This window comes from Pelodiscus sinensis, chromosome 1 (assembly GCF_049634645.1).
Source record: "Pelodiscus sinensis isolate JC-2024 chromosome 1, ASM4963464v1, whole genome shotgun sequence".
NCBI lineage: Eukaryota > Metazoa > Chordata > Testudines > Trionychidae > Pelodiscus > Pelodiscus sinensis.
Window position 1 is genome coordinate 5,243,964 of NC_134711.1, and position 15,719 is coordinate 5,259,682.

A 15,719-nucleotide genomic window follows, 5' to 3' on the forward strand; every position below is an offset into this window, starting at 1 on the left:
AATACAGAGGCAGCAGCACGGAGTAGCAGGGGGCTCCTCGGGAGTGCAGTTGGAGCACACTGGCTGCCGGCCCTGCCCCTGAGGATTATAGAATAGTCAACTAACCGATAAGAATTCATGAGATTAATCGACTATTCAATTAACCGATATTTAACATCCCTAGGCAGGGCCATTCATACCTAAGTCCGTGGCTGAGAGATCTCTCTGACATGCCAACATTTCCCTGGCTGTTGGCTCATGTCGAGTTCCTTTTCCCCTCCCTGACTGATCTTCCAGCTGAGCGCGAACCCCGCATCTCCAAGTAAAACCCATCTGAAATGAAACCTCCCCTGTCATATTAAAGCTCCAGAAAGCACTGAACTTCACAAGACTCTGATGTGAACCGCAGAAGATTTACAAGCTTTTGCATAACCGGGGTTGACGTTGCAAGGTCTCACCAGAACCAGGTGAGTATTATGGGGATGCAGGTTCCAGTGAGAATATTCTGCATGGCTTTGACTTCACAGAAGAAAGGGCTTCCCACTCATACTTCCTTATGGAGGTTTATTCTGCCTAACTAGCAAACATTCAAGGGGACCCACTCCAGGCAAGGCTGAGAAAGCCGTGCTCTTCAGAGCGCTGTACAAACCTTTGAAGGATGTAAAGAAGGAAAAAAGCATCAACACCGACACCACAAATTTGCTAGGTTCCCCTGCCCTTTCTTACATGGCACCAGACTGCACTGTAAAGCGCACCACACCAAGCACTTGCATGTGTTAATTTACAGGAGAAATTTACAGCCTGACCAGCTGTCTTGTTCCAAAATTAAACCATAATGTGAAGAGAGCTGCATATTAACTTTTAATAGTATTTGTCTGTATACTGAACTCCAGACTTCAAACTCTAATGGGCAGACAAATAACAGCAGGGCCAGAGAGCTAATTTCAGTACGGCATGCCGAGCCGAAAAGAACTTGCACAATAAATAGCCTCATGAACACTGGAATATAAATGATTTTTTTCTATTGAAAACTGTTCAGTTCTTCCCCCATCTCAACTGATTGACTAAATACAGAACTGTCTGAAATGCATAACATAGTGAAATAGTCATAATTTCCTTTTGATTAAGTCATAGGAATGAACTATGGATTATTTTGCTTCAAGGCAGCTTCTATAGAAAGATTCGGGAAACACGGGGGTTGCAGGGTTTTACAAACTGGATTAAATGTGGATTAAAACGTCACATTCTACAGTCACGGATCATTGTTTCCAACAGCAGAGGCAGCATTACTAGCTGTTAGCAGATGGCAATAGGAACCAGGATTTCCGAGAGAGCTCCAATACAAACTGTGTGACCAAAAAAAAAAAAAAAATCTTAGTGACTCACTTTCCCCATTTATAAACGGGGTGGGGGGGAAAATGATATATCTCTACCTCTGCAGAGTGCTGTGAAATCCTGGTACGAGTGGTGCTACGGAATCACTGTCTATGGTCTTTTGATTTTGTTAGGTTTATTTTACATTTACAGTAGGATTCGATTGCTGGAAGGCGAGTTGGACCAATGCTAAATGTGTTTGGATAACTGTAAATTCAGGTACGCAGATGTCAATGGAACGGGGATTTCATTAGCAAGGGAGGTTCAAAGAGTAGCAACCCAAGTACCTGGATCCAATAGTAATTTGAAACTCAAAGGGATGTAATATATCACAGAAATCCACTCCAAAAGCAAGCCAGGAAAAAAAAAAAAAAAAAAGAATCTGAGCTGGAAAAAAAAAATGCTCTTGAACATTTAAGGTAGGAAATGGCTTCAGTAGCACTACAAAGGAGCTGACAACGCTGTACAGCAGGGGTGGGGACCCTCAGGCCCAGGAGCCGGATGTGGTCCCTAGTCAGGGCCGGACCGAGCCATTCCAGCACTCTGGGAAGGCAGTTTAATTACGCCCCAGGTTGGGGGAGGGTGCATGCGTGGCCCTGCCCCTGCACCGGCGCATGGGGGAGGGCGCATGTGCGGCCCTGCCCCCCCAGCGGATGGGGGAGGGTGCGTGGTGCTGGCAGCGGCAGGATGCACCTGCCCGGTCAGGCCCGGCCCACTCCGGCTACCGCTGGTGGCGCACAGTTCGGGGCAGGCCGCGCCTGGCTGTGCAGGGCCCTGCAGCCACGGGGGAAGGGCGCTGCTGGCCGGCGCTGTAGGGGTTAACGCAGCCTGCGCCCTGGGCGGCCGCTGGGAGCTGCTGCAGCCCGTGATCCGGGAGCTGGGCATGCGGCGCCTCATGGCAGCTGTAAGGCATGCGGCGTCCCTTACAGCTGCCATCAGGCGCCCTCCCATAGGTTGGTGCCCCAGACAGGGGTCAATTGTGGAAGAACTCTGTACGTGTGAAGTATAGGGGTGGTGAGGCCTGCATCCTCCCCCCTTTCCTATCCCCTCCCCTTCCCTGCTACTGATGAGCCAGAAGCAAGCCTCTAGGAACATACGCCATTGTAGCAAGAACAAATTGCAGATAAGGGCGGGAACATAACAATCCTGTTTACTTAAATGTACTGATCATGTAAACAAAGTCAAAGGACAAGCAGTCCAACTGAGCCATAGTGTAACAAGCAATGAGTAACCCCCGGATATTTCCAAACTGCCACAAACAAGATAGAGACACAGTATTTAAAGCTGCACCAGAGCACAGCAACTGGGACCTCACCGATGGGCTTTGGGTACCGGTGCGTCGGAAGCGGAGACGGTCTCCCACTTCATCCGCAGCTGAAACGGGTTCCCCGGCTGGCAGAAGGGATGTAAGAAATGCCGCTTTTCCTATCATGTTGTTCTGTTGTTTTAGCACAGCTGGTAGCTGTCAGGAAATAAACTGCTTGTGTTTGACAGATACCTGTGTAGCTTTTTTTGTACTTTCAGAACCCAGTGTCAGACCTGAGACTCACTCTTGCCGGCAACACCTGGTTTGCCTGGATCCAGCCCCAAGGCTCAGCACTGGGGAGCCCGCGCTGGCGCTCTAGCCACCCACCTGCAGGGCTGGAGCACACAAAATCTACTAGGCTGGGCCTCCCTAGGTTCTGGTGTGTGAGGGAAATGTGGAGAGTGTCTTCCCGCTTCTCAGTCAGGGGCTTCTCACTTGTGTGCGGCCTCTGACTGATTTTCCTTTGAGTCGGCGGCCCCCGACCCAAAAAAGTTTCCCCACCCCTGGTACCTCATGCATAGCCCTGCAAACTAATGATGGGGAAGCGGCCCATCGTAGCCGATGGTGCTATGATGTACTGAGAGTCACACAAAGAAAGCAGGGCTGAGGCAGGGTGACACCTTCCATTCTAGCCCTTCAGCACTCAAAGATGCGACTCCATCGCTGTTCAACGAGTGCCTGTCCAATTAGCTGATGGGCCCCGGATGCCAACCTCTACTAGCGCTTGGTCAACATAGCATAATTGGGATGCCAGTTGCCATGAATGCATCTGCGAGCCTACTCTGCCGGCTAATTTATTTAACATTTCAACTGCAAAAAATCATTTACAAGGGATGATTGAATTTGGGAACGCTATCCCTCAGAGAATTAGTAATGGATCTCTCGCTGCCTCCTTAGGCCTGAGCATTTATAACTTCCCCATGTCGATGTTATTAGAAATAGGCTAATGCAGTAATGATCCCTTGCCCCATCGGAGAGCCCAAATAAATGAAGCACTCAGTCATGCCTCGTGTCTGTAATTTGAGCGAGTCAGACTTCAACCTAATTCAGTTTGAGAGAGATGACCAAATGATGGCAAAATCCACCTTCCATAATTTGTGGGTCGTTTTAACGCAAAGCGTTGGACAAAATTTTTGCCTGGCACCTGCCATGCTTTGAGATTTCTTGCCCCCAAACTCTTCCCTGTGAATATTTCATATGTACTCAGCTGCCTGCTACTGAAATGGTTACTACCACCATTCGTGAGCCAATAGTGTGGAGACACCAGTTCTGTTCTTCTATCCATTTGCAAAGCCGACGCAGTGCTGTGGGTGCGTTTTAACATTTGCTATTGTCAACATGCTTACTCCAAATGCTCCAGCTGCTTTTGGTGGGGTGTCTGTTTGAATCCGCAGCACCTGAGAACTGGAGGTACCTGGTAAAAGAAGTGAAAAGCCCCAGCCTTCTGTCTTTAGGGAGGCATGGTCCGTAAGTCTAAGCATAGGGCCAGGAGTCAGGAAATTTTAAGATCCAACTCCAGCTGTGGTTCTATTTCCATTCTGTGGCACTGGTCAAGTCCATTATCCTTTCCACCTCACTTTTAACATCTATAAAATGGGGATATGTCCTGGTTATACCTTTTGGCTACATCTAGACTGGCATGATTTTCCAGAAATGCTTTTAACAGAAAACTTTTCCGTTAAAAGCATTTCCGCAAAAGCACGTCTAGATTGGCAGGACGCTTTTCCGCAAAAGCACTTTTTGCGGAAAAGCGTCCGTGGCCAATCTAGACGTGCTTTTGTGCAAAAAAGCCCCGATCGCCATTTTCGCGATCGGGGCTTTTTTGTGCAAAACAAATCTCAGCTGTCTACACTGGCCCTTTTGCGCAAAAGTTTTGCGCAAAAGGGACTTTGGCCCGAACGGGAACAGCATAGTATTTCCGCAAAAAGCACTGATTTCTTACAGTAGGAAGTCAGTGCTTTTGCGGAAATTTAAGCGGCCAGTGTAGACAGCTGGCAAGTTTTTCCGGAAAAGCAGCTGATTTTCTGGAAAAACTGGCCAGTCTAGACACAGCCTTTGTGTGCCTTACGGAACTTTAATCAACACACTGCCAAATCCTGTCACCTCTTGACTTCTGAGGAAGTCAGCTTTTTACTCTATGCTAAATATTGATTTGTACTATGGGGTCACTGACAATTTCAAGCCATCTGAACAGGAGTAAAGTATTAACCTCAGTGTCACAGTCAAGTTCCAGTTTGGGCATCCATAGTCTGCATACCTAAAACACCCTCTCAAGTTTCAAATGAATATAAGATTCTTCTTCGCCATAAGGACAAGTGTCCCATGAAATTCTCATGTGTCACCCTTTCTGGGAGAGTGGGAATATTTTTGTTAAGATAACGAGGTATCTCTTTCACAACTGCTTGCTACAAACACACCGGCAGAGCTGTGAGAAGCATTAGTAGCAAAGCGATGTTCTTCTGATTTTAACGGAATGACTTCTGAACAGCAGCACAGATGGTAGCCAGGAGCGGATTGAGGCCGGCTGCGGCAGCTGGCGCCCTAGGCGGAAGGTGCGATCGGTGCCCCCACCTGCTCGGCCATCAATGGCCGTGATGTAATCATGGGGTGCCAGCGTCATCATTGGGCACCTGGGCTGGCGGCACCCTAGGCAACTGCCTAGTCTGCCGAGGCTCACGGGCCGCCCATGACAATAGCATAGAATCATAGAACATTAGAACAGGAAGGGACCTCGAGAAATCATCAAGTCCAGTCCCCTACCCTCACGGCAGGACGAAGCATGGTCTAGATCAGTGTTTCTTAATCTTTTGAGACCACGGAACACCAAACAATATTTTTTTTTATGTGGAACACCTAGGGTTGCCAGGTGGTTTCAAAAACAATACGGGATAAAAATTTGTTGAGGCAAAAAAAAAAAAAAAAAAAAAAAAAAAAAACACACCACCACGCCAGGGAGACGTTTCTGCCAGGAAAAGCAGAAAAACTTAATTAGAAAATACCCTAGGAACACCTATGATCATTTCCTTCAAAATTTTTTTTGTTACACAAAGGGAAAAAAAAATAACAAAAACAAAGAAGATGTTGAGGCACACCTGCGTGTAGTTCACGCAACACCAGTGTTCCACAGGAACATAGCTTAAGAAACACTGGTCTAGATCATCCCTGACAGGTGTCTGTCTAACCTGCTCTTAAATATCTCCAGTGATGGAGATTCCACAACCTCCACAGGCCATTTATTCCAGTGTTTCACCACCCTGACAATTAGGAAGTTTTTCTAATATCCAATAGAAACCTCCCTTGCTGCAATTTAATCCCACCGCTTCTTGTCCTATCCTCAGAGACCAAGGAGAACAATTTTCCCCCCACTCTACCCTGTGACACCCTTTTAGATACCTGAAAACCAAAATCATGTCCCCTCTCAGTCTTCTCCTTTCCAAACTAAACATGCCCAATTCTTTCAGCCTTCCTTCATGGGTCATATTCTCTAGACCTTTCATCATTCTTGTTGCTCTTCTCTGAACCGTCTCCAATTTCTCCACATCTTTCCTGAAATGTGGTGCCCAGAACTGGATACAATACTCCAATTGAGGCCTAATCAAGCGTAGAGTAGAGTGGAAGAATGACTTCTTGTGTCTTGCTCACAACACTCCTGTTAATGCACCCCAGAATCACGTTTGCTTTTTTTGCAACAGCGTCACACAACTGACTCTTGTTTAGTTTGTGGTCCACTCTGACCCTTAGATCCCTTTTTGCAGGACTCCTTCCTAGACAGTCGCTTTCCATTCTGTATGTGTGAAACAGATTGTTCCTTCCAAAGTGGAGTACTTTGCATGGAAGACAGTAGGTGAAATAGTTAAATAGGAACAAATGACATGTGTGGTGGATGTTGTGTTTCTCCTACAGCCTCCTTCCCCCCCCCCCCCCCCAAAAAAAAGCTGTAAAGGAAGAGAGCGTTTCCAATCTTGCCACCTATCCACACATTTTCCAGACTCACAGGGCTGGAGGACACCTCAGGAGGTCAGCGAGTCCAACCCCCTGCCCAAAGCAGGACCAACCCCAACTAAATTATCCCAGCCAGGGCTTTGTCAAGCCAGGACTTAAAAACGTCTAAGGATGGAGATTCCACCCCCTCCATAGGCAACCCATCCCAGTGCTTCACCACCACAGGTATAAACCTTCATCTAGCTGATTGCATGTAACCACGGTAGCATAGCTAATTTGGTGGAAGAGAAGCTCAAAGTGACCTTCATTCCACTGAACGATTCTCTGCTAAGCTTGCTGTATGTATAGTGAAGAGAGAAGTGGATGGCATTTCCAACTATGCTAGGGTTTTACTCATTGGATTAGCTTATTCAGTCACCCTCATGATGCATGGTTTACCCACAGATACCACAGCATTAACAAACCAGGGGGCGGTTTCCAACACACCTTGCAAAGTCCAGGTCGGCCTCACGCGACATGGTGATATTGGTCAGGTTCTGCTGGAGGATAAAGATGTTTCGACACATTTTCTTGATGCCAGATTCACTGATGCGCTTGAAGTACTGGGCGCCGTTGATGAGAATACAGGAAATCAAATGGCCCAACCCTGAGAGGGGAGACGGAAAATAAGCCAAAGAATTGCAAAGAGGAAGACAGCGGTTAGCAAGAGATTGCTTTGGAGCCACCAGCCACACAAAACATTTAAACAGGCGCCTCCTATTAAAAAAATATCAGTAATAGATGATGCCACTCATGTTCTTAAGGTGTTTTTGAAATTGGCCTTTACCATCCCGTCCCCGTGCGTTTTGAGGTGATTTCCCACCAAAGGTTCTTGATTCAGAAAGAAAATGGACACACCAAAACTAATGGCACGAGAAGCAGATGTTTCCACTATCTGTAACATTTTCACAGCCAAGGATATTTCAGGATCTCAAAATGGACACTGATTCATTATAAACAGGCCTAGGAGAATTTCTGTTCAGCTTCTTTCAACTAGGACATCAGAAAGTTTATTCCATCTCGTCACTCCACGTACCTACGGAGTCACAGCAGCATAATCTACTAATAAAATCAAGTTGGAATTTTTAGTTGTACGAGTTTTTTTTTTTATACACTGTCAGCTCAGCAAAGCCAAGACAGCTGTAGAAGAGTGAGCTGCCCCGCTCCAATTCTGCCTCATGGTTCATCAGCATTAGGTCAGTTCTGATTCCAGAAACATCACTGTTGGTCCCGATACATGGAGTAGAAACACCATGATGTGATCTCCAGAAATCAGGTAGATCCTCCAAGTCTAGTGGCCAGGAAACAAATCGGGTTTTGCTTGTAAATGTTGATACGTAGATGCCAATTCCAGGGAGTAAGCACAGGGGACAAGATGACACTATATTTACAGAGTTGTATTCGAAGCGTAACTGTACTGAGGTCTCCATCCTTGTCTTAAGCAGACTGCTAGAGTCAGACCAACAATGAAATAGTCTCATGGCAAACAAATGTAAGGCCAAATTCACCCCAGCACAAAAGGCTCCTACAAAGCCATAAGCACCGCAAACTGAGAATCGAGGGGATTTGTCCCGGAACAGAGAGAGCAACACAAGGCCTATTTATTGCTTACGTTCAATGTAAATAATCGAAATAAGGATTAAGAGATGAACAGGCTGTGAATTGGTTCTCTGCAGAGGCAATAATTTTTCCCTACGGGCAGCAGTAGCTCACAAATGGATCACCAGGCTCTGTGTGGGTTGATTGCTCTGAGACAAATTTCCTCTTTCAACATGCACTGTCAGACTGACACAGCAAGACAGCTCCTTTCCACAGGGTTATCACTGCCTGCCACAGTATCAGACAGGTCAGAGATAGCAAAACCTGTTTCAGTCTGTAGTCCATCCTTCTGCCTGAGAAGGTCTGTGCCTGGCAGCATCCCCTTCATTATGCAGTAATATTGTATTTGGCATGCTAGTACTTGGGTGCAGTTTCAAACATCTCTGTTCAGGGGACGTGAGCACTAAAACAACTTCTACCAATGGTGGGAAGAAATGGGGGGTGGGGAACACTCTGGATCTTCAAAACTTCCACTAGGGGATTGAAAACGTGGGTTTCTTCCTAGATTCCATGTCAAACGGAATCTGGGGAGAACCAGTATTATAGACCTCTGGTTTTGCTCCTTTTTCTGTCCAGCACATTCTGTCACACACTTGATGTGACTCATAGTACGTTTTCTCATCTTGTTCTATTTGTTGCAGAAAAATATGCACGTTATGGCCACCCAGGCCCTTAGAACGGCTTGTTAAAGCCACAGATGAGAGTCACTGAAATAATGTAGGCGTTTAAATAATTAGAACAGCTGAAATTCATAGAATCCTAGGGCTGGAAGAGACCTCAGGAGTCATCGAGTCCAGTCCCCTGCCCAAAGCAGAACCAACCCCAATTAAATCATCCCAGCCAGGGCTTTGTCAAGACAGGACTTAAAAACCTCTAGGGATGGAGATTCCACCCCCTCCCTAAGGAACCCATTCCAGTTCTTCACCACCCTAGTTTTTCCTAATATCCAACCTAGACCTGCCCCCCACTGCAAGTTGAGACCACTACTCCTCGTTTTGCCATCCGTCCCCACTGAGAACAGCCTCTCTCCATCCTCTTTGGATCCCCTCTTCAGGAAGATGAAATGCTATGAAATCCCCCTTCATTTCTCTCTTCTGCAGACTAAATAAGCCCAAGTCCCTCAGCCTCTCCTCGGCGTAGGCCATCTGCCCCAGACCCCTAATCATTTTAGTTGCCCTCCGCTGGACCCTCTCCAATGCGCTCACATCCTTTCTGTAGCGGGGGGTCCAGAACTGGGCGCAATACTCCAGATGTGAGTAATTTAATGTTAGAAACAGAAGACTATTCGGTCCTGACAGGGACCACTCCATAACTTAGCTATGTTTATATGTCACAAACACGCCAGCCTGGTTTTCCTAATGAAGATCCTTACTTGCGTGTATTTAATTTGATGTTTCCCCCACTCACGCTGGGCCCATTCCTCACATTTTACTGATACACATTAAGGAGCAGCTGCCGTCTGCCCTATGCCGGCATAGGTCTACTACTCAATGTGGAGCAGATGGCTACCATTCTGCAGTCAGCCTTAACCCAACAAAAGTGTTTCCATCTTCAGGCCAAGGAAGAAAAATTATTTCCACCCAGATCCCGCCCCCCAGATAGTTTTAAGGCTGGTGAGTGTATTCCCAGTCCCCGCCTTCCTCCCAGCCCCTCAGCCAAGCGCCCTGGCAAATGCCCCACCTTCAAAGATGTACTGGAACTTGTGCTGCTGGAGGCTGGCACTCATAGCTTCTTCGATGGCACTGATGTCCTTATTTAGCCGCACCACAAGGGGGTCGTAATCCATACTTTCCACGTTGGCCACGATGGCATAATTGCCTTGTTTAGCCAGGGGGATGAGATAATGGAAGCAATGAACTCTAGAAGAGAGAAGGCAGAGAGTCGTGTCACAGAGAAACACAGTAAGATGGTAACATTTGCTCACATGACATGCTGAGCTCACAGAACGTGGCTGGAAAACACAATGACAAAGGCTGTGTCTAGACTCCATCCCTTTTCTCGAAAAAGGGATGTAAATTAGACACTTCAAAATTGCAAATGAAGCCGGGATTTAAATTTCCCGTGCTTCATCTGCATAATGACGGCCACGTTTTTTTGTCGAAATAGGGCTTTTTGATAGAAAAACAGCGGTTTAGATGGGAATCTTCCAAAAATAAAACCCTTTTTTGAAAGATCCTGTAAACCTCATTTTTTGAGTACAGGATCTTTTGAAAAAGTGTTTTATTTTTGAAAGATCCCCGTCTAAATGGCCGTTTTTCTTTTGAAAAGCCCCATTTCGGAAAAACTGCGGCCACCATTATGCAAATGCAGTGTAGGACATTTAAATCCTGGCTTAATTTGCAATTTTGAAGTGTCTAATTTACATCCCTTTTTTGAGAAAAGGGATGTAGTCTAGACACAGCTGAAGGGTTTTATTTTCATGTGTCCCCAGGCCCGGTGGGAAGTAAAAATACCTCCTTTAAAAAATGTGCATGGGAGGAATGTAGTGCTGTTCTAAGCATGCTGGATTGACTCTGGTATATCCTGAAGTCCTCTCAGGGGTGGTCCAATTCCCACCAATGCCAGTGGGAGACCCTCCACTTTAACAGGAGAGGCATCAAGTCCTCTCTGATGTGCAAAACAGATGCAGCAACAGGCCGGGAAAAATGAACCACCACCATGATTTGAAGGGGCCACAGTATGCCTCCATGGAGTCTGCTCACAAGGGTGTCTATTCTGGTGGTGATAGAAATGTAGCCGTGTTAGTCTGGTGTAGCTGAAACAAAATACAGGACTATGTAGCACTTTAAAGACTAACGATGGTTTATTAGACGATGAGCTTTCGTGGGCCAGACCCACTTCCTCAGATCAAATAGTGGAAGAAAATAGTCACAGCCATATATACCAAAGGATACAATTAAAAAAAAGAACACATATGAAAAGGACAAATCACATTTCAGAACAGAAGGGGGATGCAGGGGTGATTTGTCCTTTTCATATGTGTTCTTTTTTTTAAATTGTATCCTTTGGTATATATGGCTGTGACTATTTTCTTCCACTATTTGATCTGAGGAAGTGGGTCTGGCCCACGAAAGCTCATCATCTAATAAACCATCCTGTTAGTCTTTAAAGTGCTACATAGTCCTGTATTTTATTCTGGTGGTGGTTTCTCTGTGGAAGAAAACTCTTTTCTGGAGCTAGACTGCCACCCAAAAATTCATTTCTCATACATCACGGCACAATCCCCAGATGGCTGTCCCTTGTGACCCTTCCTGACCTAAGCTGCCTTTGAACTGGGGGCCTTGCAGAGAAAGGCTCTTTACCTCATTACCCTTTCTCTGAAGCTGTCTAAGGCCCCCAGTTCTTCAATAATTTACACTGCTTTTAGTGTACTTGCTGATCCCCAGAAGAACCAAGTGGCAATATTTTGTTCGCAACGAGAAAAGGGACAGAGACGGCGACAAAAGCAAACCAGGAAGAGAGAAACGGGCTTTTATTTCTCAGAGCACTGACATGTTTGATCTGACCTCGACATGACTTTGGCATTAAGGTTTTCTGAAAACATTGCTGATTGCACAGCAGGACGGCTGATTTTTGTAAAGTGCATATTTAGGAGGTTGCAGTGCTAGGCGATTGCTGCTAAACACACTGGAAGCCCTCCTGAAGGTAGATCTTTTATTTAAAAATACTGCCTGATAAAGGTGACATTCGGAGCAGGCCCTGTGTACGGCGGCAGTTGGATATTTATCTTCTGAAGTGCAAATCGGTGAAAAATAATAATCACAAAAACGGGGCTGGTGATTTCTACTTTATACGTATCGGCCACTTAACACCTTATTTGGCTGCATCGGCAGACAAACACAAAGGCCCTCGGTGATTAGATCTGAGGGGCATTCTCAGATAAAATGCAAATGCCCTTTAGCCAGGTTTGTACATGCTGGTTCAGCAAAACCTTCTTTGTAGAAACTTGAAAGAAAACCTCCTCCTTTTACACAAACCCCTCCCAACACCCTGTCAAGGTCAAAGCTGTTCCTCTACCCCGGCATTTAAAGTTGTCACAACTTCTCTCTTCCTTTTGCTTGTTCATTTCAAGCTCTGCGGGCAATGCTCTCTCTCACCAGTCCTCCTGCTGACGAGGTCTCTCATGGAAAGGGTCTATACATTTAAATTACCTACCGTGTTCTATAGAATTAACAGCGTTCTAGAGAAACGGCACTATAAGCCTTGTAGGGTGAAATCCATTATTATTTTTTAATGGGGCAACTCAATGGGTTTGGTGTAGATAAGCTACAGAATTGGGCCCCAAAATTTGATCTCACCTATGCTGTAAACCCAGAATAAATTCAGGCCAAGTCTACACTAGACCCAGCCACTTGGCTTAAGTTACATGCCAGCTCCGTAAAATACATAGCTGGCGTCGGCTTACCTTAAGCCAAGCCTGGCAGCGTCCCCACAGCAGGAAGCCGATGGGAGCAGTTTCCCTTGCTCCTTGCAAAAGGAGGAGTACTGGACACCGATGGGGGCGCCCTCTGCATTCGATTTAGTGAGGCTTAACTAGGCTTGCTAAATCAAACGTGGCAGTAGCGATCTTCCTTTTAGCGTAGACAAGGCCTCACTGTCTTGAGTGGAATTACTCTGGATACACAGTGATCCCTGGATCATTCCCACATGATTCCAGAGAGCTGCAAGGCAGCCCAGAACTTGCCAAACTCCGCTGATTGATTGCATCTGGCAAAATCTGCCAGAGGGCAGGTTAAAACGGAGAAGAATTGATGCGGTGGCCTAAATTCTGCCTTATTCACTTGCACCTCCTTGCCCACGGGCTTGGGGCTGATAAATTCCCATGCATGAAGATGTGCCAGGAGGGCGTAGTAGAGGAACAGGTTTTTGTGACTGAGAACACTCTGCATTAGATCCCTGGACAACATGGTGGATTCTGGGACCTTTCACAACAATGTCAGGGAATCCTGATGTTCACAGCCACGAAAGAGACGGGTAAGTTTCAGGATATTTTTAAGGGCGGTTGCAAGACACAGTGTGACTAATAGGAGGGAACGTTCACAGAAACTGCGTGTTTCCAGGTCATGAGCATATCTTCCCTTCTCTCCCTTCCACTCATACATACAGAGAAATACACAACAGTATCAGATTGTGCCCACCAATAGAGGCAGAGGCCCAGACTAGACGGGGAATGGTGTGCTCCACACTTAAGAATGGCCATACTGGATCAGAACAAAGTCCAGCTAGTATCCTTCCTGTCTTCCAACAGTGGCCAATGCCAGGTGGCCAAGAGGCAATGGACAGAACAGGGGATCATAAGTGATCCATCCCCTGTCACCCCCTCCCAACTCCTGTGAAACAGAAGCTAGGGACATCATCCCTACCCATCCTGGCTAAAAGCCATTGATGGATCTGTTCTCCATGAATGTATCTAGCTCTTAATTGAACACTGTTAAAGTCCCCGTCTTCACAACATCCTCTGGCAAGGAGTTCCACAAGTTGCCTGTGCACGGTGTGAAGAAAAACTTCCTTATGTTTGTTTTAAACCTGCCCCTTATTAAGACAAATCCTTAACTGCTGAGCTGCACATTTTAGCTGCTGCTACTCAAAACTCAGTTGCCTGGTACAACAGAAAACTACAGAGGATTTCTGCATAGAAGCCCTTTCACTCTGATCCATCACAGCAGCTGTAGGGTTAGTTTTGCTGTCACCCAGTACTATACGTACACTGGTAAAATGTTCTATTTCAATAACTCAATTATCTCTGTACCTTACAATCCCAGTTCTGAGATGCATACAATAAAGTATCCAACTGATGATGGATAGTAGTTTCAGAAGCTGCTAACATTACATGATGTGAATTTATATATTTCTTTGAAAGCGATGCCATGTAAATATAAATAATGGGGCAGATCCTCAGCTGGTATAAAATAGCATAGCTCCACAGACATAAACGACGTCAAGAATCAAAGTAGCTGCCATGTTAGTCTGTATCTGCAAAACACAACAATGAGTCCTGTAGCACCTTAAAGATTAACAGATTGTTTTGGGTATAAGGTTTCAAAGGTAAAACCCCATTTTGTCAGATGCAACCCGACAAAGTAGGTTTTTGGCCATGAAAGCTTAGATTTAAATGGAGCTACGCCAGTTTACACTGGTACAGGATACATACCCCTGAATGTCCCCACAAACTGCTGATCCAAGAAATCTTATGTGCCCTGCCCTTGGCATGAGTTTATACTTGATGCCACTGAAAAAGGAAATACCAGCTTTAAGACTTCTGGCTCAGGCTGCATGTAAGGGACAATTCCTTCCCAACCCCCACAGCAATCAGCTGATGGCCTGAAGCCATACATTTGATTACCTTGATCGCTGCATTTGTAACCACATTTCATAAAATTATCCAACTCTTAAAAAAATCAAGACAGCGCCCCCATCCTTCAATTGTATTATCCTTTCAACAATTAGTAACAAAAGGCTCCCACTTGGAATCCAGAGCACAGCAGAATGAAAACCATAAAGAAGCTCGCACACAATAGGTCATGCTTTTGCAGGTTCAGATGGAAAAGATCCCAGAAAAATATTTCTTCCTGGTTGTTGCCAACACACAGGGAGACACCGGGATTTTTTTTGTTTGTTTGTTTAAACAGAAGAAAATTTCCCCCAATGTTTCCATTTTTCTTCTAAAATCCCACTGAAATCAAGAGATTTAAGCTCATTAAATTGGAGAGGATTCTGCAGAGTCTTGGGTTCACTTATGGGATGGTGGACTCTATCCTGCACAGCAGTGACTCTGAGAAAGACTTCAGGATCTTAGTACATAATCAACTACACATATGCTCCCATTACAACATTATGGCCAAAAGGGCTAATGTGATCTTTGGATATATAACCAGTGGAATATCGAACAGGGTAAGAGATTATATGATCTCTGAATCTGGCACTGGTGTAATCACTACTGAAATACTATGTCCAGTTCTGGTTTCACAATTCAGGAAGGATGTTGATAAATTAGAGAAGGTTCAGAGAAGAGCCATGAGAATGATTAAAGGATTGGGCAAAATGAGCTTCATAGTGATATCTCTGACTATATCTACACTACAGCTAGGATCGATGCACTGGCAGTTGATTTAGCACGTCTAATGAAGACCCACCAAATCGACTGCAGATCGTTCTCTAGTCAACCCCCCATACACTACCTTCTACCAGAAGAGTGAGGTTAATTTGATGGGAGAGTTTCTCCCGTCAACCCCCCGGGTGTAGATTCCTCAGTAACTTGACCTAAGGTACAATGACTCCAGATCACGTATCTGGAGTTGTGTACCTTAGGCTGACCTACTGCAGTAGCATAAACCTAACCCAAAGGAGCTCAGCCCATATGGCTTGACAAAGAGAAGTCTAATAGGTGACTTGATCACAGTCTATAAATACTTACATAGGGATCAAAATTTTGACAATGAGCTCTTCAGTTTAGCAGACAAGAGTATAACAAGATCCAATG

At 45.6% G+C, this 15,719-nt stretch overlaps 1 protein-coding gene across 1 annotated transcript in view; it reads right to left on the reverse strand.

Annotated features, from left to right (window-relative positions):
- Positions 1-15,719, reverse strand: part of EXOC4 (exocyst complex component 4) — a 626,684-nt gene that overhangs the window by 38,800 nt on the left and 572,165 nt on the right. The window contains exons 16-17 of the mRNA XM_075925646.1: positions 9,920-10,098; positions 7,088-7,247 (exon numbers count right to left, since the gene is read on the reverse strand). Coding sequence (XP_075781761.1) covers positions 7,088-7,247; positions 9,920-10,098 — 339 coding nt within the window. The remainder of the gene's footprint in view (positions 1-7,087; positions 7,248-9,919; positions 10,099-15,719) is intronic.